General features: G+C 32.2%; 3 protein-coding genes and 1 pseudogene across 6 annotated transcripts in view; 3 read left to right on the forward strand and 1 right to left on the reverse strand.

Moving 5' to 3' along the window:
- Window positions 1-22349, forward strand: part of si:ch211-66i15.5 — a 32098-nt gene that overhangs the window by 6939 nt on the left and 2810 nt on the right. Inside the window, exons 10-12 of the mRNA XM_073939899.1 lie at window positions 3253-3309; window positions 3395-3530; window positions 3625-3734. Coding sequence (XP_073796000.1) covers window positions 3253-3309; window positions 3395-3530; window positions 3625-3734 — 303 coding nt within the window. The remainder of the gene's footprint in view (window positions 1-3252; window positions 3310-3394; window positions 3531-3624; window positions 3735-22349) is intronic.
- On the forward strand, window positions 7521-10768 carry LOC101885875 (transcription initiation factor TFIID subunit 8-like; annotated as a pseudogene). Its single transcript, NR_170140.1, has 3 exons — window positions 7521-7668; window positions 7757-7899; window positions 10196-10768. The product of NR_170140.1 is annotated as a transcription initiation factor TFIID subunit 8-like (transcript).
- On the reverse strand, window positions 10910-13773 carry LOC110437716 (ciliary microtubule-associated protein 3). The gene is made up of 6 exons (XM_009297016.4): window positions 13721-13773; window positions 13496-13632; window positions 13287-13385; window positions 12000-12127; window positions 11152-11266; window positions 10910-11041 (listed from the first exon to the last, which is right to left on the reverse strand). The coding sequence occupies exons 1-6, from the start codon at window positions 13764-13766 to the stop codon at window positions 10976-10978; spliced, it is 591 nt and encodes a 196-aa protein (XP_009295291.3). The 5' UTR covers window positions 13767-13773; the 3' UTR covers window positions 10910-10975.
- On the forward strand, window positions 11612-19149 carry LOC103909700 (L-rhamnose-binding lectin CSL3). 3 transcript variants are annotated; one of them, XM_073939241.1, is made up of 9 exons: window positions 11612-11754; window positions 15715-15839; window positions 15922-15945; window positions 16244-16300; window positions 16427-16562; window positions 17281-17390; window positions 17511-17555; window positions 18518-18638; window positions 18868-19149. In XM_073939241.1, exons 2-9 carry the CDS (start codon window positions 15809-15811, stop codon window positions 18971-18973), a joined length of 630 nt encoding a protein of 209 aa, XP_073795342.1. In that variant the 5' UTR covers window positions 11612-11754; window positions 15715-15808; the 3' UTR covers window positions 18974-19149. The 3 variants fall into 3 exon arrangements, with proteins under 3 accessions (XP_073795342.1, XP_068073027.1, XP_073795343.1); XM_068216926.2 differs by lacking the exon at window positions 11612-11754 and adding an exon at window positions 13738-13898; XM_073939242.1 differs by lacking the exons at window positions 11612-11754; window positions 17511-17555 and adding an exon at window positions 13747-13898.

Below are 22349 nucleotides of genomic sequence, written 5' to 3' on the forward strand. Positions count from 1 at the left end.
TTCCTCCGGGTGCTCCGGTTTCCCCCACAGTCCAAAGACATGCGGTACAGGTGAATTGGGTAGGCTAAATTGTCCGTAGTGTATGAGTGTGTGTGTGTGAATGTGTGTGTGTGGATGTTTCCTAGAGATGGGTTGTGGCTGGAAGGGCATCCGCTGTGTAAAAAATGTGCTGGATAAGTTGGCGGTTCATTCCGCTGTGGCAACCCCAGATTAATAAAAGGACTACGCCGACAAGAAAATGAATGAATGAAAGTATATAATTAAGTGTACTTCTTCTATTTACACACTTGAGTAAAAGAGCATAACCCTGAGTATTGTTTTAATTGTAGGCCATAAGCAGGTGTATAGAACTGCAATACTAGGTTATTCTTTGCCATACACTTTTGTTTTGTAAGCAGTTCATCAATCGTAAGAAATGCTGGGTTCCATACATTGGATTTGTGTTGTGTCATCATGAAGGAATTAAATTAAATTATTAGTTTTTACAAATTTAAGTGAATTGATCATAAAAATCACTGTAAAACCCAACAGTGAAAATCCCTAAATAAAATTAGTATAATAAAAAAAATACTTTGACCTAATGAAAAAGAGAACTTAATATCTGATTACACTAAGCAGAACTCAAACCAAATGAGTTATGAATTAGTTGATTAGATTTTTTGTGTTAACTTTAATGCAATACCAAACAATTTGAGTAACTCTATAGATGTTTGGACTTTGTTTTGTTCTATTAACTGAACTCATATCAATTTGACAACTGAACATGTTTAAATTACTACAACTCTGAATATTTGATGATAACAACACAAATTATATACGTGTATATCACTCAATATATACATAAGTTTACAGTACTCAAAACATTTAGTTTCAAAACATAAATGGTTTGCCGCAACAGTTTGAGTTAACTTATCAGGTTTTACAGTGAAATAGAAGAATTGTGTTGTTTCAGCTCATTTTAAATAGTTTGATCAAGCAGGAAACATAACTGATTACCAGAACTGTGCTAGTACAGTATATAAAATAATTATAAAGCCGAACAGAAAACATCCAATTTACAAAAGATCATCTGCAAGTAAGTGATCATGTTGTAAAGGACAAATCATTTCAGGGCTCTGGGCTGCAATGCATTTTAAATAGCAATCAAAGATCACAAAACTAAATCAATACAGTAAATATGACAAAGTCCGGCTTGCTGATAATTATAGCACCTCAACAGCTCAACAAACACATTTTCTTAAGAAACCATAAAAATCAGACGAGCTGCACGTTTTTGATTTGAAGCCAAACAGACTTTGACATCAAGCCTGACACACATCAGTGACAATACACTGCTCATTTTTATTCCAGAGATAAAATTTATAAATAGCGAGGCTACTTCCTCATTCCACACAAATCACCATGCTGCTGCGAAAAATACACTGGATCTCCTGTAAGTCTGTTTATTTCAGTTTTATTTATTGAAATATTCATTTAATTTAAAAACTTTCATTTAAAATAACTTAAATAGCATGTTAATTTTAAATAAAGAGAGAAAACCTTTAAAATTTCACAGTTTGAGTAAATTTTACAGGAAAATACTGTTTTTTACTTAGGCATTTTATGTAGTTTATTTTCCATTTTTCACTAATTTGACTACAGCATTAACAATTGTTTTAAATTACACAGTAACTGCGATTTACTGTATGACAGTTATGCAGAATTTTAATGTATTTTAATGTTGCAAAACAGTAGAAATACAGTAAAAAAAGAGCTTAAAACTTAGCCAATCATGGGAAATATGGTAATTTAAAGCAAATAGAAAGTAGTAAATACAGTAAATACTGAGCTTAAAACTTAACCAATCATGGAAAAATACTGTAATTTACAGTAAGCAAAAAGTAGTAAATACAGTAAATACTGAGCTTAAAACTTAACCAATCTTGGGAAATACGGTAATTTACAGCAAATAGAAAGTAGTAAATACAGTAAATACTGAGCTTAAAACTAAACCAATCTTGGGAAATACGGTAATTTACAGCAAATAGAAAGTAGTAAATACAGTAAATACTGAGCTTAAAACTTAACCAATCTTGGGAAATACGGTAATTTACAGCAAATAGAAAGTAGTAAATACAGTAAATACTGAGCTTAAAACTTAACCAATCTTGGGAAATACTGTAATTTACAGCAAATAGAAGGTAGTAAATACAGTAAATACTGAGTTTAGAACTTAGCTAATCATGGGAAATACGTTAATTTACAGTAAATAGAAAGTAGTAAATACGTTAAATACTGAGCTTAAAACTTAGCTAATCATGGAAAATACTGTAATTTACGGTAAGTAAAAAGTAGTAAATACAGTAAATACTGAGCTTAAAACTTAACCAATCTTGAGAAATATGGTAATTTACAGCAAATAGAAAGTAGTAACTATAGTAAATACTGAGCTTAGAACTTAACCAATCATGGGACATACGGTAATTTACAGTAAATAGAAAGTAGTAAATACAGTAAATACTGTAAAAACGTAAAAATACAGTTTTACAGTATATAGATAATGAATTAACAGTGATTATTATTGTTATATGAAAATATATCATAGGTACTAAAATACTGTATATTTTACAGTAAAGATAAACAATGCTGTAAATACATGTACAGCAAGAAAAATGTACTGTAGATATTATTACAGTATTTTTGCTATAAATTAGATTTACAGTAAATTGCTAGCAAACTGAGTTACTGTAAATTATACAGGAAATTGTTAACAGTATACAGCATATTATGTGTGAAAATTATGTAGTTTCTATTATTTTCCATGTAGATATTTTAAACTAAATGTTTTATTTTGGATTTTTGCAGTGATTATTTTACTGTGCCGACAAGGTAAGGTCTTAATGAGCTGTTTTACCAATATAATAAATACTATGACTTTTTAAAGAGATAGTTCACCCAAAAATGAAAATCATCTCATTATTTTCTCTCCCTCGTGTGCTTTTGAGTTTCTTTCCACTGTTGAACACAAAAGAAGATATTTTGAAAAATGCTGGAACCCTTTTACTTACATAGAAAAAAAATGACTTTGCAAGTCAGTGGGTGCCAGACCCCAGCATTTTAAAAAATATCTTCTTTTTTGTTTAACAACAGAAAAACTCTAATAGGTTTTGAACAAGTATAAAGTGAGTAAATGACAGAAGTTTCATTTTTGGGTGAACTGTCCCTTTAAATAAGCTACTTTCAATACATAATAAACCATTTTTCTTTCTCCAGGCATTGAAATGAAGCGATATTTCACCTGTGAAGGGGGCTCTGTTCAACTGGGTTGTGGTAAGCAATTCATCTATTCATACAAGGTGTGCTGAAACCTCAAAATCATTCATATAATAAGCTTCTGAATGACATTGTGTGTCAGATTGGGGATACATAAAGGTGGTCACAGCTAACTATGGGCGAACCGACCGCACAACATGCTCCTCTGGAAGATTGGCTGAAGAGCTTTCAAACGTCCACTGTTTCCATGAAACATCAGTCCAGATGATGGCCAACCGGTAATCACTTCTGCAAGAGCAAAATAAACTATAGAACAAGATCATAGATCATAAATATCTTAAATCATGTTTTGTCAAATGGATTCGATCATAGATGTGATGGAAGAAAGAGCTGCTCTGTTCCTGCTGTTGACTCGGTTTTCTCTGACCCTTGCGCTGGGACTTATAAATATCTGGATGTGTCCTACTTGTGTCTCCCAGTCAGTAAGTAAATATTTCAATATACACTTTCACTCACAGTGAGGAATATATTAAACAAAACTCTAATATAATTTCATATTAGTGATTTATTAAGATGTAGGTTATTTCTGTGATGACAAAGCTACATTTTGCGCATCATTACTCTAAGATTATGTCACATATACCTTCATTAATTATATATATATATATATATATATATATATACCCTGATTATTTTTTCCAAGATTCTTTGATGAAAAAGAATCATGAGCACATTGCTGAATAATTAAAGTTTAAAATAAAATAAATAAATAAATATACATACATAAACAGCCATGAATATATATACACATGTATATATATACATATATACAGAATATAAAAACTGCATATATCAAATAAAGAGTATAATTGTGAAAACATCAAGGCTTGGGTTCCAGAATATAGTTTATTAATTATTATATCACTTATATTTAAAATTATCTTATTTTTGAAAGCCATTATTACTGACCAATACTCTTTTAACTGTCTGACGTAATTCTAGGAAGAAGTGTGACCTGTGAAGGAAGCCAAGGTCTCATTGACTGTGGTAAGATTATTATTATTATTTTTCTTGTTTATAAGGTAATATTAGGAAATCAAATAAATGAATAGATTAGAAAATAAGGTATTTAATATATAGGTAATATAAGGTCACAACAACAACTTCTACAACAACAACTACTACTACTACTAGTACTAATACTACTACAAGTCATATTAATAAAAACAAATGATGGCACCCATTGACTTGCATTGAAAAAAAAAGACTATGCAAGTCAATGGGTGCCAACTATACATTTTTCAAAAAAATCTTCTTTTGTGTAGAAAAAAATAACTCTAATAAGGTTTTAAACAAGTAAAGATTAAGTAAACGACAAAATTCTTATTTTTTGGGTGAACTGTCCATTTAAATAAACTATAATATAATATATTAAAAATTATATCAATAATAACAACATGGCACAGCAATCAGCTGTAATTGTGCCGGCTTCACGTTTATCCAGCTATTTTGAGAATACTATTTGCTTCACTTTTTTGGTTGACTGAAACAGGTTGTTTGCTAAATGTTTTGTTGAAAGATTTACCCTGGATATAAGGATAACACACAAAAATCAATGAACTGTTGGGTATGTTTTTTTCATTTAAATTCAATTATTTTTTATTATAATTTATCATTTTATTATATAGATTTTTTTATTTAAATGATAATTTTTTTAGATTTCATTTCTGTTTTCATCTACAACTAGTACTACTGCTAATACTCCTGTAATAACTGTGCCTGCTTTATATTTATCCACTTTTTGGGTGGAAATTATTTACATCAGACTTTAATTTGGTTGTTGACTGAAACAGGATGTTTGCTAAAAGTTTTTTTTTTTTTTTTTTTAAAGTTCCATTGGATAAAACTCAAACAAAAATACTTTTTCAATTACATTTAAATGACACTTTTTAGCCCAACTGTTGGCCTTATCAATACAGTTATTTGACCCATGGATTTACAGCAACCCAGTAGAGTATGCTAAATGAATAAATGTAAAGCGGACCTATTATTCCCCTTTTTACAAGTTGTAAAAAAGGTCTCTAATGTCCCATGAGTGTGTATGTGAAGTTTCAGCCCAAAATAGCACACAAATAATGTTTCATAACTCTTTGAATCTGCCCCTTTTAGGGTATGATCCTAACGATTCCAATTGGGTGACTGTCACTTTAAATTTAAATGAGATTGTGCTCTTTCTTTAATAGGGCGGAGCTACAAATGCCTACTAGAAACCATAGTGGCAGATTCAAAAACAAGACTAAGGTCCTATGCTAATGAGGGAGAGATCTTCACTAGTGGGCAGGTCTTTCCTTCTCTGAAGACATGTACAAAGGCAGAATGTCAATCAAACTGTTTCTGCAGACTGTTTTTATGAAATGTGATTTTTAAAAAAGAAGTTACATTTTTACCATTAGAAGCTGGGTATATTCAGATACCCCACATTCACACCCCTTAAAGAAGTTATTTTTGCATAATTGGTCCTCTTTAAAGCTAACCAGCATCAATTCACTGTGTTTAAAAGTAATGCTGTGATTTGGATTCACCATGCTAATTATGGACGCCGGGATCTAGTAACCTGCCCTCACAAATTAGCGACTTCATCAGACTGTTACTCTCCTCAGACCAGCAGCCTGCGCTCCAGGTACAGCAGAAAAACACCATCCACAGTCACAGAGGACAAACAGAAACTTCAGATATACATAGACAATATGCAAAAGAATAACAGGCATAATCAAGATCTGCCAATCGTTATACACAACAGCTTTACTTTAAAAATGCACAATAAAAAGAAAAGACAAGTCATGAATTGTCAGATGTGTTGTAATTAATAAACATTAAAGACACAATTCATAAATAACATTTGTAAAATCTGCATTAAATGATGGTTTTGTTTAATTAATATTTATTTTTCTTATCAGCTGCAATGGAAAGAAGACTTGCCATTTAAATGCCTCAAATTCAGTCTTCTCCAATCAATGCCCAGACGTGCATAAATACTTAGAGGTGACCTACAGCTGTGTATAATACTGTAAGTATCCCGACACTTACATCTATTCTAGATCTTTTACATGGGTTTTTAAATGAAAACAGATTCTATAAATGATGTTAATCTGTTGGTTGTTGTCAAACAGAATTATCATTATAGTTTGCTGTACAAGTGCGATTTTATTTTAAAACATACTAATTCAAATTTGATATAAACCAAACCGGTAAAAAAGATTAACTGGATTTACTTTTATTTTTAAGGTAAGTGGTAGCAAACTATTTATATATAGGCCGATTTTAAACAAACATATTAGGTTGAACATTACTAAATTTCAGTTTTTTTCTCTAAATTCCACTCATATAAATTGTTTGCAACCACATACCATAAAACATTTAACTAAATCCAATGAGTCCTTTTTTTCAGTTGCATTAACATATTTATAATGAATGCAAAGTAATATAAAATAATATATAATACTATTTTCATACAAAATACAGTTATTGGCAGGGTTTAGGTTTATGTAAAGTGTGCTACTTTAGCGTTGCTGCTTGTTTGTTTAAACTACTTATTTAAAATGAGCTGAAACAACACAATTCTTGGGATTTGTTTTGGAACTGAAAACTGAATTTTTTTTATGTTCAATCCACTTAAATTTGTTTGGTTAACTGAATTGATTTGTTTGGGACAACATGAACAAATTATGTGGAACAGCACTTAACACAGCACCTCTAACCCCATACTCTCTGAGCACCCTCCACAGAATGCCACAAGGGACTCGGTTGAATGCCTTCTTAAGTTCACAAAACATATGTGGACTGGATGGGCATACTTCTATGAACCCTCGAGCAACCTGGTGAGGGTATAGAGCTTGGCCAGTGTACCCCGTAGCTTGGACCTAGGTTCCTTGGACCTAGGTTCAACCATTGGCCGGATCCTCCTCTCCAGTACTGTGGCATAGACTTTGCCAAGGAGGCTGAGGAGTGTGATCCCCCTATAGTTGGAGCACACCCTCCGGTCACCCTTCTTAAAAATGGGAACCACCACCCCAATTGCCCAATAAATGATACAAAAGAAAAAAATCTAAAACAGCTCACTTTTGATTAAAACATTGTACCAATTATGAAGGATTCACATTTACAAAAATGTTCCTTTAAAGTCTCTCCAGATAAAAAATCATTGACTGATAAGTGACCTCAAAATTTAGGAAATTGTTGTCATTGGATGTCTTACGTTTTTGTTTTAGACCTTTCGAGAGCCTGTATCAGACTATCAGGTGGTGAGAGAAAAGGCAGCGTCTCAGAGAAGAGATGTTGAACGAGCTCTCACACGCTTCATGGCCAAGACCGGAGAGACGCAGAGCCTATTTAAGGATGACATCAGTGCTTTCCCTTGTGAGTGTAATCATAGAATTTGAGTGTACTGCACTATTGCCTGTTTATTGAATGTGTATTCATATTGAATTTGTATGTGTGTAATCAGTGATCGCTGCAAAACCAAGCCCCATCCCATATCTGAGTGCCCTGCTGCCCTCTGAACTGGAGCTACAGTCACTGGAGGAAACGGATTCGTCTGAGCAGGATGACCAGATGGACAATGATAACAACACCAGTCACATCATGCAGGCAAGATTTAAACCATCTTTCCTTGTCAACATTTTCCATGTTTGTGAATGTAACTAAAATACAGTCAAAACATTAATATCGTGATTCATTTATCGCGATTTATTTATTTAATTATAGTTATTAATTATTGTAAGAGGTGTTTTTTTGTGTTAATATATTGGAAAATATAAATTTTTCATGCAATGGCAAAGCTAAACTTTCAAGAGCCCCTACATAATCCTTTAGAAATCATGCTAATGTGCTCGATTTTTAAAAATTATTCATGTTTCACAAATAAAATAAACAGTTTACACTAAATAAAATGATTTTCTTGCTTAGATTTAGATTTCTTGATTAGATATTTTTGTCTTGTTTCTAAATATCTACAAATTCCTAAATCAAGAAGCATTTTCTAGACAAGCAAAACATATAGTCTTGTTTCCAGAAATAATAGGCCAAAATTAAGTGTTTTTCCTTAAAACAAGCAAAATAATCCTGTTTTTCATTTTTACGTAAGATTATTTTATTTAATTTTAGGATAAATAAGAAAATAAGAGTACGCATAAATAAGAAAAGCGTTTTTTGCAGTGTATGATTTTAATATTTCTGTGGAAACTTATATTTTTAAATATATTTGAGGAGTGAATGGCTAAAATACCATTTTAGGTTTTGTTTGTAATATTAATATTTACTTGAATCAATTTTATGATTTCTATTTATTTATTTACATTATTTACCTAATTTCTGAAGGATCACGTGACACTGACAACTGCTACAAAATATTAGGTGCATTCAACTTGAACCATAGCTGCAGCTGGCAATCAACAAGATTGGGAGGCTGTCAGGTCAGACACCTCGGGGCTGGTATTTAGCTGCATGATGACAAATCAAATCACATGGCGAGATCAATGATTTATTTATATATTAATCCAATCACATTAATCCCAAAAGATTGGACAAAAGAAGTGAAATGCACTTTCAGTGGAAATTTGACAGAAAAAGCAAGATATATCAATGTTACTTTTAAATGTCTTGACAGGATATTATTATTATATTATTTTGTATTATTTTAGAACTATATTATAGAATAATTATTTATCCCAATTTGTTAAGAAAAACGTTATGTTGGAGGCACAATCAATGATGACTATTATATTACAAGTCTGTAAAACTTATTTGAGTTAATATTTGGTTATTTACTAAAAAACATAATTTAAATCGGATATGAAGCTGTATACAGTAAAAGGTCTGTATGAAAATCGTCAAAAATAAACTTATGCAACGAATCTAGCTTTTATAAACAAATTATTTAACAAAAAAGATGATTAGGCCTACTGCAGTAAAATATTTGAAGTCTTTTAATAAGCATGATATGTACAAAATGAATATAGCATAAAAAGTTAATTGTTTGTTTGGAAGTTTGTGAGACGGAAGTTGTCCAATAACAAACCTGAAACACATGTGGTTGTTGTCATGCGAGGAATCCAACCAATTGTATAACATCGGTGTCGTCATCGCAGTTCCTGCAGTCGCTCTTTAGATGCTGCACTGGCTGAATCAGTCGTCTGATCTCAGAGAGCTGTCACGGTACTTTGAAGCCACATGTGGTAGTTACGTGGCGTTGGTGCAGCTTCAAGCCGAACAAAATGTATAATCGGCATGCACCCCTTTAAGACAGGTTTTGGTCAATCTCCACAGCACTGCATGAAGTTGAACGCACCTATTCTCTAAATTCAGGAATAAATTGAAATGGTCATTTGATTTTTTATACGTCATAATATTATTGTTTGTACTAAATTTCTTGTCAATCAAAAGCACTCTTAGTGAGCATAAGTGACTTCTTTAGTATAAACTAATTTTTATTATGTGTTAGTTATTGATTAGTTATTATTATTAACTAATGTGTATTCTTTATGTGTATTTTTCTATTTTTTGTTGTGGAAATGTATGAGATTGTGTGATCCGGAAGTGAATAAACAGAGCAACATGCTGTGATGAATACTGTCTGATGAAGAGCCGGTGTGCTGAAACGTTACACGCTTTGTGTTAGCCTTTTTAATTTAACAAATTGGTGTTTTTTGGAGCTTTGGTTTTGCCGCCTCTTAAATATATTCTTCTTTAGCATTAAAAATATATAGGAATATAACAGGAAAGTTAATTGCTATAATTTGTCAGTGAATATAAAATAAATCAAGATATATATATATATTTTTTTTTCATGAAAAAACATTGATAGTAAAATCAGGTAATAGTCTGTGTTTGTATGTCTATATACTGTACAAATTCATAATTTAACATATTTCATTTCAATTTGTAGGACGACTCCGGTGCAGATAAGGAGAATGAAGTGCTGCCACCTGGTGGTGTTGTGCCTTCAGGCAAGGCCAATGAGGAAAACATGATTGACAACCCATATCTACGACCAGTCAAAAAGCCCAAAGTGAGAAGGAAAAAATGAATTTTGCTCTACTGACTTGGCCACATCTACATCAGTTGTTTCTGAATAAGACTTCTCAGCACTTGCTTTTCACATTGTGCTCCTTGAAGTTAGTACCATATGACAAACTAGAGTCTTCAACGACTGCAATTCAAAAACACGCAGCGATCTATCAGGTTACTGACATCTGATTCTTATTTAATGAAAAACTGTTCTGTACACGTCAATAATATTAGATGGATTTCACATCACTTACGGTTGATGTTTTTTTTTTTTTTTTTGATAAGAATTCCCTTGAAATACCTTGAAGTTTTCAACCCATCTGAAATGTGACGTTTCTTTGGATTTGTGTTTGTTATTCATTTGTGAATGGGGTAATAAATGTCTTTCATTGTTTATTTTTAGCCATTGTTTCAAAAGGACATGTTAAAAAATTAAAAATCAGAATATAGATATATGTGTCCTGTTACTTTGATAATTACTAAAAATATTAATTGATTACACGTTATGTACCTGAAACATCTAATATGTTAAAATATGCTTTCAAAATAGTTCATGGTCATATTCTAAAATGGAAACACAAATCAAGTGGGTAAAACTTGTCTTTTAAAGCTTTAATGTTTGTACACACTTAATTCTTCTAGTAGTATTTTAGTATCATCAGTAAAACAAGTGTAGATATGCCACCCTGTTCCTCTGTTTCCTAAACTCTTTGTCATGGAAAAGCTGCATGAACACAAAATGTATAAAGAAAGATCAATATGAAAGGAATTCATACCCACTAACCTTAGTGGTTGCATTTATCATTAAAAAACAAAAGTCGACCCTATCTGTACCTCTGTCCGCAGTGCTCTTCTCTCCAGCATTGGCACTTTTGTCCAGTCTGGAGAGCCAAATTTCATAGGCCACGACACCTTGCTTTGGATAGCATCATGAGCGTATGCCCCTGGACTAAACAAAAAAAAGGCAAATACAGGAGTTTACAAAGATTATAGTGTTGTCTATTAGTAACTGCAACAAGATGTCATCTAGCAGAACTCCACTGAATGCGGTGGATTTGTGTTTGGATATGTACTGGTAGGAGAATGTTGTGCTTTTTATTTTGAAAATAAAATCCCTTTTGGGAGTGTAGCTAGAGAAGAGGAATTTTGTTTTTGGTTGCACAAACACATTTATCAACACGAGTTTTTGAATTGCAAAATCAATCTGGATGTCAGCTACTTCTGAAAGTGGTCAAAAGTGAACAAGCTCAAAACATGTAGACCTGCATTTAAAGTCAAAAATAAAGTCAACACCATGCGAAAACAGGAGCTTGAGCGTTCAAGAATGTAAAAGTCATTCTGAAATTCACAAAGTTTCAATTCAAAGGGCGGCATGGTTGCCTCACAGCAACAAGGTCACTGGTTTGAGTCCTGGTTGGATCACTGGGTCTTTCTGTGGTGAGTTTGCATGTTCTCCTTGTGTCAAAAAAAGAAAAGGTATAAATGTATCTAGCTATCTGTATAGATAAATTATATTAAATGTTAACATACCCCATTGTTAATATTTGTGCCTAATCACTTCTCCCAAAGTACTGGAAAACTCATGATTTTTGATTATTAAGGAGAATGCTGAGTTGAGGAGCGTTAATAGATTCAGAATTACTGAGAATAAAGACACTTTTGATAGTCAAATATAATTTTACCCAGGGCTGATTTCTGCATCTTTAGGTCTGAATCTTAAAGTGGTACTATTGAAGGGAGCTTTTCCAGGAGGACACACTTTAGGTAGAGTCCAGTCCAGCTGGTATTTCTGTGGTGAAGGGGTGACTGCCTTTAAAAAAAAACAAACAACAAAGCAACAGATTTTTAATTGTTCAATTAAAAACAAAAGAAATGGTTGTGTCTACATGTATATACAATACATACCATGATCAACTGGTCTATAAAGGCAAAAATCAGATTGTGAAGTGTATTTTTATTTTAAGGAATATTTATATTATTTCAATAAAAACAGCATATGTATGCAGATCAAAACAAGTTTTTCAACACGACACAACATTGGAGCCTTTAATTATTAAAAACCTTTGTGATTTAAATTATATATTTAAAATATTTTACGAGAGTATAATGAATGTTGGTTTGTATTTTTTGTTTATTAACTCAATAATGCAGTTTGGCAACACTGCTGCAAAAAGTAAAAGAAACATCACAGAAGTTCTAATGGTTTTCACTACAAATATCAAATAAAAAAACAAAAACATGAAGCGTTAACAAAAGAATTTCACCTACAAATCAGAGAAGGGCACAGATATAACATTTCCAAGCAAAATATGATTGCCTTCTATTAAAATGCTATCAATATTCGACTTATGATTCTGCTTTTATTTATTCATTTTTTAATTTTCCTTCAGCTTAGTCTCTTTATTCATCAGGGGTTGCTACAGCGGAATGAACCGCCAACTCATCCAGCATATGTTTTACACTGCGTATGCCCTTCTAGCTGCAACCCAGTACTGGAAACATCCATTCACACTTATTCACACACATTCACTACGGCCGGTTTAGTTTTATTCAGTTTACCTATAACTATAGCTTATGTCTTTGGACTTTAGGGGAAACCGGAGCACCCAGAGGAAACCCACACGAACACCGGGAGAACATGCTAACTCCACACAGAAATGCCAACTGACCCAGCCGGGACACGAACCTTGCTGTGAGGCGACAGTGCTAACCACTGTGCCACCATGTCGTCACTATTTCTGCTATTATAAATGATTCAAATCTTAATTCAAGTGATGAAAACTCTATAAACCTAGGTGTGTGCATGGTTTCCCTCAATGTCTTATCCATTGCAATTTCTATTAAAAGTTTTTATATTTTATTGTGTTAGCTGACCGTCTTGTAGTGTAAATATATGCTTTTATGGTGACAAAAATAATGTAGTGTAAAAAAGCCATATGTTTAATTGTGGCAAACGTTATAAACTATACCTTTAAAGCCGGCAGGAATCGTGATGCAGTGCGGGCTGCAAACACATATCCCCTCTTACTCTCAGGTTTGTGTTGGAGTTCATACAGAAGTGTGCCAACCTGCGAAGTTAAAATGACACGCTCATTAACATTATTACTGATACTAATTATTATAGTTTTTTTTTCTTTTTGCCTCATGTTTTAAAAATCCATTATCCATTAATTCTCACCGTGTGGTTGTCGTAACATCCGGGTCCTCCTTCAGCTGAACCAAACTGTGAGAGCATTTCATTTCCCATTCGGTCAGGCGCAAAGTGCGTCGGAAACATGAGACGTTTCTGGCAGCTGCCGAAAGCGACTCTTGAAACTTGAGTTGAGAAGAATTAATGAAGAAAATCATATTTAATGGAAGATTGTGTGTTTTTTGCTAGTAACGTAATGGTGAAATAAATTACCTGAGCCCCGTGTCGCCATAGCTTCCGGATGTTTACTGGTAAACATGGCAACCAGGTGTAAATGAATGCTGATGATTTTTAGCAATATATAGTTTTTTTGTGAAAAACCATGGAAAATAATTAAACGATGATGCTTCATATGGGGGCTTCACAAGAGCTTCACAAGAGCTTATAAAATGTAACAATGCTATTTAGTATTTGTTATATTTATTTATTTAGTATTTAGCCTATATATATATATATATATATATATATATATATATATATATATATATATATATATATATATATATATATATATTTATATATATATTGTACCACACATTAATTACAAATCAGCTGATCTAACGTTAGACAGGCAAAAATCGGTTTGGCGGTTTTAGACTTAACTAACGTTACGTTAAGCATTTGAGTGTGTTTTCTCTTTTTAGAAATATTTAGCTTTTATTCGGCTACTTAAAAAACAAAGTGGCGCAGAAGAGTGCATAAAGTTCAAGAGGGTTTCTATAATGTTTGTAAAAAGAATTACAAACAAATCATGAATTAAAATTCAAATGTTCTGGTTAATAAAAGCAAATAATTAGAAAAAAGTTTAATATTACATTTTTTGAGCTTTTTTATGGTATTAAACAGTAATTATCTAAAGCAGTGATTCTCAAATTATTTTCAAGTACTACCTTCAAAATTGTCTCTCCAAGTACCACCATAATGACCAGTATTGAAATACAGTAGCGTAGTAGGCCCAGTGAAGCAGTTACAGCTCTGCACAGTTGAAAAACAAGGCAGATTAATTCCTATTATTAAGAATATTATTGTCAGCCACTTTAAACATTATAAATAGTTTTAACATTAACACTGTACTGTGCTTACAGACAAAAACAAACAAACAAACAACAAAATAAAATGTCAACATTTAAATTGAAATGTGCTTTTAAACTACTGTTCTTAAAAAAACTCCAGTGCTTAAATGTAATATGTATGTTGCACCTTATATATAGGCTATATGTCATCATATTCATAATTATTTTGCTAAATTTTGAAATATATGTTACATGTACACATATGACATATTTGATTCCTCCGCATACCACTAAGAGAGTCCATGTACCACTAGTGGTACCACAGTTTGAACCACTGATCTACAGTATCAAAATCAAAACATTAAGATAAATAATTAGATGTGGTCGAAACTAAAGAGAGAAGTAAAAGAAAAACATCCAAGATTTCCGGGGTCATAAAACAGATTTATCATATAGTTGATAATAGTATCATGAGTTTCAACTACACTATTATGTTCATTTCTTATCTTGATTTATATCATTTTCAATTGGTTTATATGTATTGCATTATCCTTGAAGCTTGATTAAAAGTGACACCTGGCATGTTAAGGATGAACTGGAGTGAATTAACAGCTCTCTCTTCCACCCTATTGTGTGTGGCACGTGCGTAACCACTGGCTACTTGAGAGTACTCACTTTACCTCACTTACTGTAACTGTTAACTGTAAACTTTATTGTCCCCTTCTGGAGTAATTTGTTGTGTAGCTTAATAGATTTACACAATTCACAACACACACATAAAAAAAAAAAAACAACTCACAGCATCAGAAGTACAAACAGCGGCAACTTCTTCCCCTTAAAATTCAGAAAATCTTAGCAACAAATTAAAATCATTTTTTTTCAATGGGACCCATACCGAGATCCTGAAATAAGGCTTTGAACTGAATCAAAAAGAGGGTGCACACTGAAACCTGAGACAAACATTCAAATTAAAGATTGGGTTTAACCTGAAGACCGAACTCTTGTTACAGCAGTTCATTCAGTCATCTGAGTGCACTGCTAAAGAAAACACATAAGCAGCATTATTGCTTTTCAGAATCTTGCCTGTCTTAAAATTTCAAAAATTGTAAACTGAATTTCCTCATTGCTCATCCAAAGTAAACAAGAATTTCCTTTCCAAAGAATTTCCTTATAACACTCATTTGTTATCAACAGATAATGATTTATAAAGTCTGCGACTGTTATATATACCATGCGCTCAGATGTCTAGAAACAATTCCAGAATTACCCCTCCATCCACACATTCAACATGTTGGTGCACAAGCTGAGCCTGATCATTTGTAAGTCTTGCTTTACAACCAATTCATATTTATTCATTTTAATATTTTCTGTTTTAACTTGTTTGTGTTTGTTTGATTTCAGTGATGCTGTTGCTGTGTCACCTTGGTGAGGCAACAGATTCATTCATAATGTCTCTTTAGCTTAAAAGGACTTTCAAGTATACACTAAAAAATTACCTGTTTAAACTTCTTCTAAAACGAATTGCAACAACACAATTCTTAAGTTTTTTTTTTTTGAGGGGGACAACCGAATCATTTGAAGTTCAATCCATTTAAATTTGTAAAAATAATTAAGTTAACTTAATTAATTTGTGTTGGGACAACATGAAGGTATCATATAGAGCATTTTTTTTAGATCAATCTTATTTTTTTACAAGTCATTTTACCTTCTCACATACCTGCAGGTGTAGACGCTAAAAGAACAGTCACTTGTGAAGGAGGATCTGCACACCTCAGCTGTGGTAAGCAATGCATTCATTATGTTCAATGGAAAATTATTATTAAATTTGGACTTTTTCTTTTGGTCAGAAAACAATCAATTAACTCCCCCAAATTGTGTATTTGTTTATTTCTTTGTAATATGTCAGACTTGGGATTCGTAAAAGTCCTTGAAGCTAACTTTGGACGGACGGATCGTACAACATGCATTAGTGGGAGACCAGCAAATCAGATCAACAATGTACACTGCTTTAGAGAATCATCCCTCAGTACAATGTCAGCTCGGTAAGATTAAGATTTTTACCCCAAAAGTTACACGTGTTAATAATTTCTCACCCTCATCTTGTTCTAATCCTGTAAAACCTTTATTTATCTTCAGAACACAAATTAAGCGATTTTAGATGAAATCCTGGAACTCTCGGACCTTCCATAGACAGCAATGGCCACAAAATATTCAAGAGTCCAGAAAATGAATGAAAACATCAAAATATTTCATGTTACTTCAGTGGTTCGACTGTGCCAAGAACACTTTTCTGTGGCAAAAAAAACTGAAAACGTTTTGTCTTCAGCCTCAGATACTGGTGTGTGTTTACTACTGTGTAATACAACACATGTTGCTCTGCTAATTCTAATGGCCACACTGCCTGTAGTAAATGTGCACCATGACAACCTGACGCAAGAGAGAAGATGTAGGCGAACAGAGATGAAGTTACTGTTTTATGGTGCAAAAAAAAAATGTTCATGGACCTTCTCATGATTAAAGTTGAACCACTGAAGTCACATGGAATGTTGTGACAATGTTTTTGGTTCCTTTTCTTGACTTTGAATGTCTCAGGACCATTAGAGGATGAGGGGGCTCTCAAATTTCATCTAAAATACATGTGTGCCAAAAATAAATGAATAATTAAGGGTATTGGTATAGGCGTGAGTAATTAATGATCAAATTTTTATTTCTTGATGAACTAACCCTTTAAGTACCTCTTCCCGTCTGTTCATGTTTCAGGTGTGATGGAATTAAAAGCTGTTCAGTTCCTGCAGTGAACTCAGTTTTCTCTGATCCTTGTTTTGGAACTCATAAATTCCTGGATATTACGTATGACTGCATCCCATCAAGTAAGCGGGTTGTTTTACACACAATTTCCACTGTAAATCTAACTGAATCTACATTTCCTCCCTTTTTATATATCCAATAACAGTCAATACAAATCTCTGTTCTCCCTAAAATAATTCTAGAAAGAAGTGTAACCTGTGAAAATACCCAAAGTGTAATCGTTTGTGGTAAGATTCTCTTTTCTTTTTATTTCTATGCTCTGATTATAACAATATTGCTTTCTTTTTGTAATACATGGGAGTCTTTTAACTTATGAACCATGTCTGCATATAATTTTCAAATACATTTTTAAAGAATTTATTGTTGCCAAAGTAACTTCTGTCATCATTCACCTGATTAACAGCTCTATTATCTGATAACTCCGTTACAGGAATTAAGCCACAAAGTAATTTTAATTCATTTCAATATTATTATAACTCACAAAGAGAAAAATGCAACTACATATTTGTACTATTCTTGAAAAGAAAAAAAAAACTTCTCCTTATTTTTAAGTATTTATAAGTATTGTGAACTTAAATTCTGTCTGTGCAAAGTTGTGACAAGATTTTGGGAGAAAGTGGTAGATTTTGTTTTTAAATGAGATTTTAAAGTTAAATATTAATTTTTACATTAAAAGTTGTCATTTTCTGAAGCAAACGTTACAAAGGATTTTACACAGGCAAAAATGAATCAATTCACCTCCCATATTTACATTTTTAATGTAAAATAATGGAAATTCATGAGATAATATGACAAATTACTCAATCCCTCATTACAGAGTAAGTGTGCATTTTACATTTCATTTTTCTGTGCTATACATACATTTACATGTTTTAATTTAGCAGACGTGTCTATCATAAAAAGTATTTTGATCCCGTAGAAATATTTTTTAGCTGAAACGTCGATTGCTGATGAATCACATTATGAAAGTTAACAAACATATGCAAAAATACTGGCTCCTGATGTTACACTGAGGTTTTAAATGAAATGACCACAGTCTGTGCAAGAAACTAAACCTCATTATCTTTAATCCAGCCTCGCCACATGGTACTGGAATCTGAAACCAATTAATTTATGCCTTTACACACTTAAAAGTAAACCAATGCTTATTAAATGCTCATCATCATTGTCTGTTTTCATGTTTCAAAAGGTTCTGGTGTTATTTTGGTTCATTATGCCAACTATGGACGCCGTGATCTCTCCACCTGCCCTCATAAATTGGCAAAGACACCACACTGCTACTCTCCTCAGACCAGCAGCCTGCGCTCCAGGTACAGCAGAAAAACATTTACCGTAGCTCACTATTTTTACCATAGCTCACTATTTATGTAAGTCATACTCTGCCTGACATTATCATGTGTCTTGCAAAGCTAATTTATCACATTAATCCAGACATAACAATATTGATTTGAGTTTGTTACATAAAAAAGGTGCTGCCTTTTAATAAAACAGCTATTTAGATGAAGAGTATTAATATTTGTTGTTGTTTTACCTCATCAGATGCAATGGGAAGAAGTCTTGTTCTCTGAGCGCTTCAAATTCTCTCTATTCTGATCCATGCCCGCGTGTCAACAAGTATCTGGAAGTGACATACAGCTGTGTATAACTTAACAATTATCATGTCACACAAAAGTAGTCAATTTGTGTATCCTTTAATACGAATTGTTCTCTATAGATGTTTATAGCAGATACTCTTGGTTTGAGAAATTGATTAAATGTGTATCTAGTCATGCTGTTCTCTGTGTTTTGTGTAGTTCTGTAATAAAGGACTTTTATTTTGAATCGTTTTATATTTTCATTGTTTCATTTTCACTTTCTGTGTTAAGTTACTGGGTTTAACTGCACTTGTAGGGCATTTTACAGTAGTACTGGCTATGTTATTATTTTAAATTTAATAATAAACTCTTCATGTTTAGTATATCTGATATAATACAGTGAAACAACCCCACAAACTACAGCCAAAGAGAGGGATAAAAAGTTTTGTTGTTTAAATCTATTAATGGCATTAAAATGGAACTGAATTGATAGTAGAAATAAAAAACTGAAGAAATGTTAAAACACTCAAACAAAAAACCATAAACACCATGTTCAATGGTTAGGAAGAAACAGCAAATAGAGAAACAGCCGAACAGACAAATTCACAAGATTAAACTTAAGCACTGGTTCAATGATACATGTGTGAATAAAATATGATGAATTAAAGTCTCACATCCTAAGAAATTCAAAAATGGTTTCCATTACTAAACCCAACACATAAAACACTCCTCCAAGTGTCTAATGAGTGAATCATTTAGCACAACTTGTTTTTGCAAAGAAATAAAAATAGATAAAAAAAAGTCACCTCACTTTAGGACTAAATGATTTTAGAAAACATTCTGTTATATTTTTGACCAGCATTGTGATGGCAATTTAATGTCGTTTCAATATATGTGCCAACATATGGGCAAAGTTTCTAATCCTGATGTAAAATATGATTAACAAATCATATAAATTAATAATAATTTGAGCATGTCATTTACCATGCTTTTTTTGGGACAGATACACAAACAGAACACAGTGTTACTATCCCTGTATTTGAAACCCTTTAAGTGTTCATTGTTGAGTGATGAGACGGATACAGAGTTCCAATAATGGCCAATAATGAGCACTAACGTTGTCTCAGTCACAATTCACAAACACTCCCGGACAGCATGAACACAATTCCATAGAGCACAGCAATACACTTTTCTTCCCAATTAGAACATATGACATTTTTTAAGGACTACATTGCCCATAAAGCATTTCCTTATGGACTACAACGTCTGAGTACTTTTTCGTTTGTCATTTTAGGGCAAAAAAAAAGTTCTGAAAAGCTAAATGACGGTGTACAGTGCAAGAATAGTCCAACAGCCCTGCACTGTAGGCGTGCTGTTAGCTAAAGTTAAAAGACTTACACATAAAGTAGGCTATTAGTAGCTATAGGTCTGAACAAGTTCACTTGCATGCAAATGAAAAACATGATTGTGCACACTGTCTTTTTACGGGTTTTTACTCTAAAAAAAAACATGAAATAACGGCCTTTAACTTACAAAAATGTACAGTAAAATAATGGAAATTAAATTACAAAAATTTCCTTACATTTAAATTTCTGTGAGCATAAAAAACACTGTAAAACCTAACAGTGAAAATCACTAAATTAAATAAGTTAGTTTAACTTATAATAAAAAATACTTTGACCTAATAAAAAAGAGAACTTAATATCTGATTACACTAAGCAGAACTCAAACCTAATGAGTTATGAATAAGTTAATTCGATTTTTTGTCTTAACTCTAATGCTAGAAGCAATACCAAACCATTTGAGTAACTCTATAGATGTTTGGACTTTGTTTTGTTTTATTAACTGAACTCATATCGATTTGATGACTGAAAACGTTTAAATTAACATTGCTCTAAATATTTGATGATAACAACACAAATAATATATGTGTATATCACTCAATATATACATAAGTTTACAGTACTCAAAACATTTTCGTTCAATGGTTTGCAGCAATCGGTTTCCTCAAACAGTTTGAGTTAACTTATCAGGTTTTACAGTGAATTAGAAGAATTGTGTTGTTTCAGCTCATTTTAAATAAGTAGTTTAATTAGCAAACATAATTGCTTCTGAATATCAAGAGGCATTAATAATTAGCAGAATTTTTCTAGTAAAGTTATATAAAATAATTATAAAGCCAAAGAGAAAACATTCAGTTTACAAAAGATCATCTTCAAGTAAGTGATCATGTTGTAAAGGACAAATCATTTCAGGGCTCTGGGCTGCAATGCATTTTAAATATCAGCAATCAAAGATCACAAAACTAAATCAATACAGTAAATATGACAAAGTCCGGCTTGCTGATAATTATAGCACCTCAACAGCTCAACAAACACATTTTCTTAAGAAACCATAAAAACCAGACGAGCTGCACGTTTTTGATTTGAAGCCAAACAGACTTTGACATCAAGCTTGACACACATCAGTGACAAACACTGCTCATTTTTATTCCAGAGATAAAATTTATAAATAGCGAGGCTTCTTCCTCATTCCACACAAATCACCATGCTACTGCGAAAAATACACTGGATCTCCTGTAAGTCTGTTTATTTCAGTTTTATTTATTTAAATATTCATTTAATTTTAAAAGCTTTATTTAAAATAACTCAAATATCTTGTTAATTTTAAATAAAGAGAGAAAACCTTTAAAATTTCACAGCTTGAGTAAATTTTACAGGTAAATACTGTTTTTTTATTCAAGCATTTCATAGTTTATTTGCCATTTTTCACGAATTTGACTACACCGTTATCAAATGTTTAAATTACACAGTATGTAACTGCAATATGAACTGTGTTTTACTGTATGACAGTTATGCAGAATTTTAATGTATTTTAAAGTTGCAAAACAGTAGAAATACAGTAAAAACAGAAATACAGTAAAAAAAGAACTTAAACATAGCCAATCCTGGGAAATACTGTAATTTACAGCAAATAGAAATTAGTAAATACAGTAAATACGGAGCTTAAAACTTAGCCAATCATGGAAAAATACTGTAATTTACAGTAAGTAAAGAGTAGTAATTACAGTAAATACTGAGCTTAAAACTTAACCAATCATGGGAAATATTGTAATTTACAGCAAAAAGAAAGTAGTAAATACAGTAAACACCGAGCTTAAAACTTAGCCAATCATGGGAATTACGGTATTTTACAGTAATTAGAAAGTAGTAAATGCTGAGGTTAAAACTTAACCAATCACGGGAAATACGGTAATTTACAGTAAATAAAAAGTAGTAAATGCTGAGGTTAAAACTTAACCAATCATGGGAAATACGGTAATTTACAGTAAAAAGAAAGTGGTAAATACAGTAAACACTGCGCTTAAAACTTAACCAACCATGGAAAATACAGTAATTTACAGCAAATATAAAGTAGTAAATACTGAAAAAATGTAAAAATACAGTT

The sequence above is a fragment of the Danio rerio genome, chromosome 23 (assembly GCF_049306965.1).
Source record: "Danio rerio strain Tuebingen ecotype United States chromosome 23, GRCz12tu, whole genome shotgun sequence".
Classification (NCBI taxonomy): domain Eukaryota; kingdom Metazoa; phylum Chordata; class Actinopteri; order Cypriniformes; family Danionidae; genus Danio; species Danio rerio.

Excerpts from the sequence above, each read along its gene's own strand:
- LOC110437716 (XM_009297016.4), bottom strand. The coding sequence starts at position 13,766 with ATGTTTACCAGTAAACATCCGGAAGCTATGGCGACACGGGGCTCAG. Across the intron at positions 13,633-13,720 it reads TATGGCGACACGGGGCTCAG|TTTCAAGAGTCGCTTTCGGC; the intron begins GTAATTTATTTC and ends TCTCAACTCAAG. Across the intron at positions 12,128-13,286 it reads GATTCCTGCCGGCTTTAAAG|GCAGTCACCCCTTCACCACA; the intron begins GTATAGTTTATA and ends TTTTTTTTAAAG.
- LOC103909700 (XM_073939241.1), top strand. The coding sequence starts at position 15,809 with ATGTTGGTGCACAAGCTGAGCCTGATCATTT. Across the intron at positions 15,946-16,243 it reads GCTGTTGCTGTGTCACCTTG|GTGTAGACGCTAAAAGAACA; the intron begins GTGAGGCAACAG and ends ACATACCTGCAG. Across the intron at positions 18,639-18,867 it reads ACCAGCAGCCTGCGCTCCAG|ATGCAATGGGAAGAAGTCTT; the intron begins GTACAGCAGAAA and ends TTACCTCATCAG.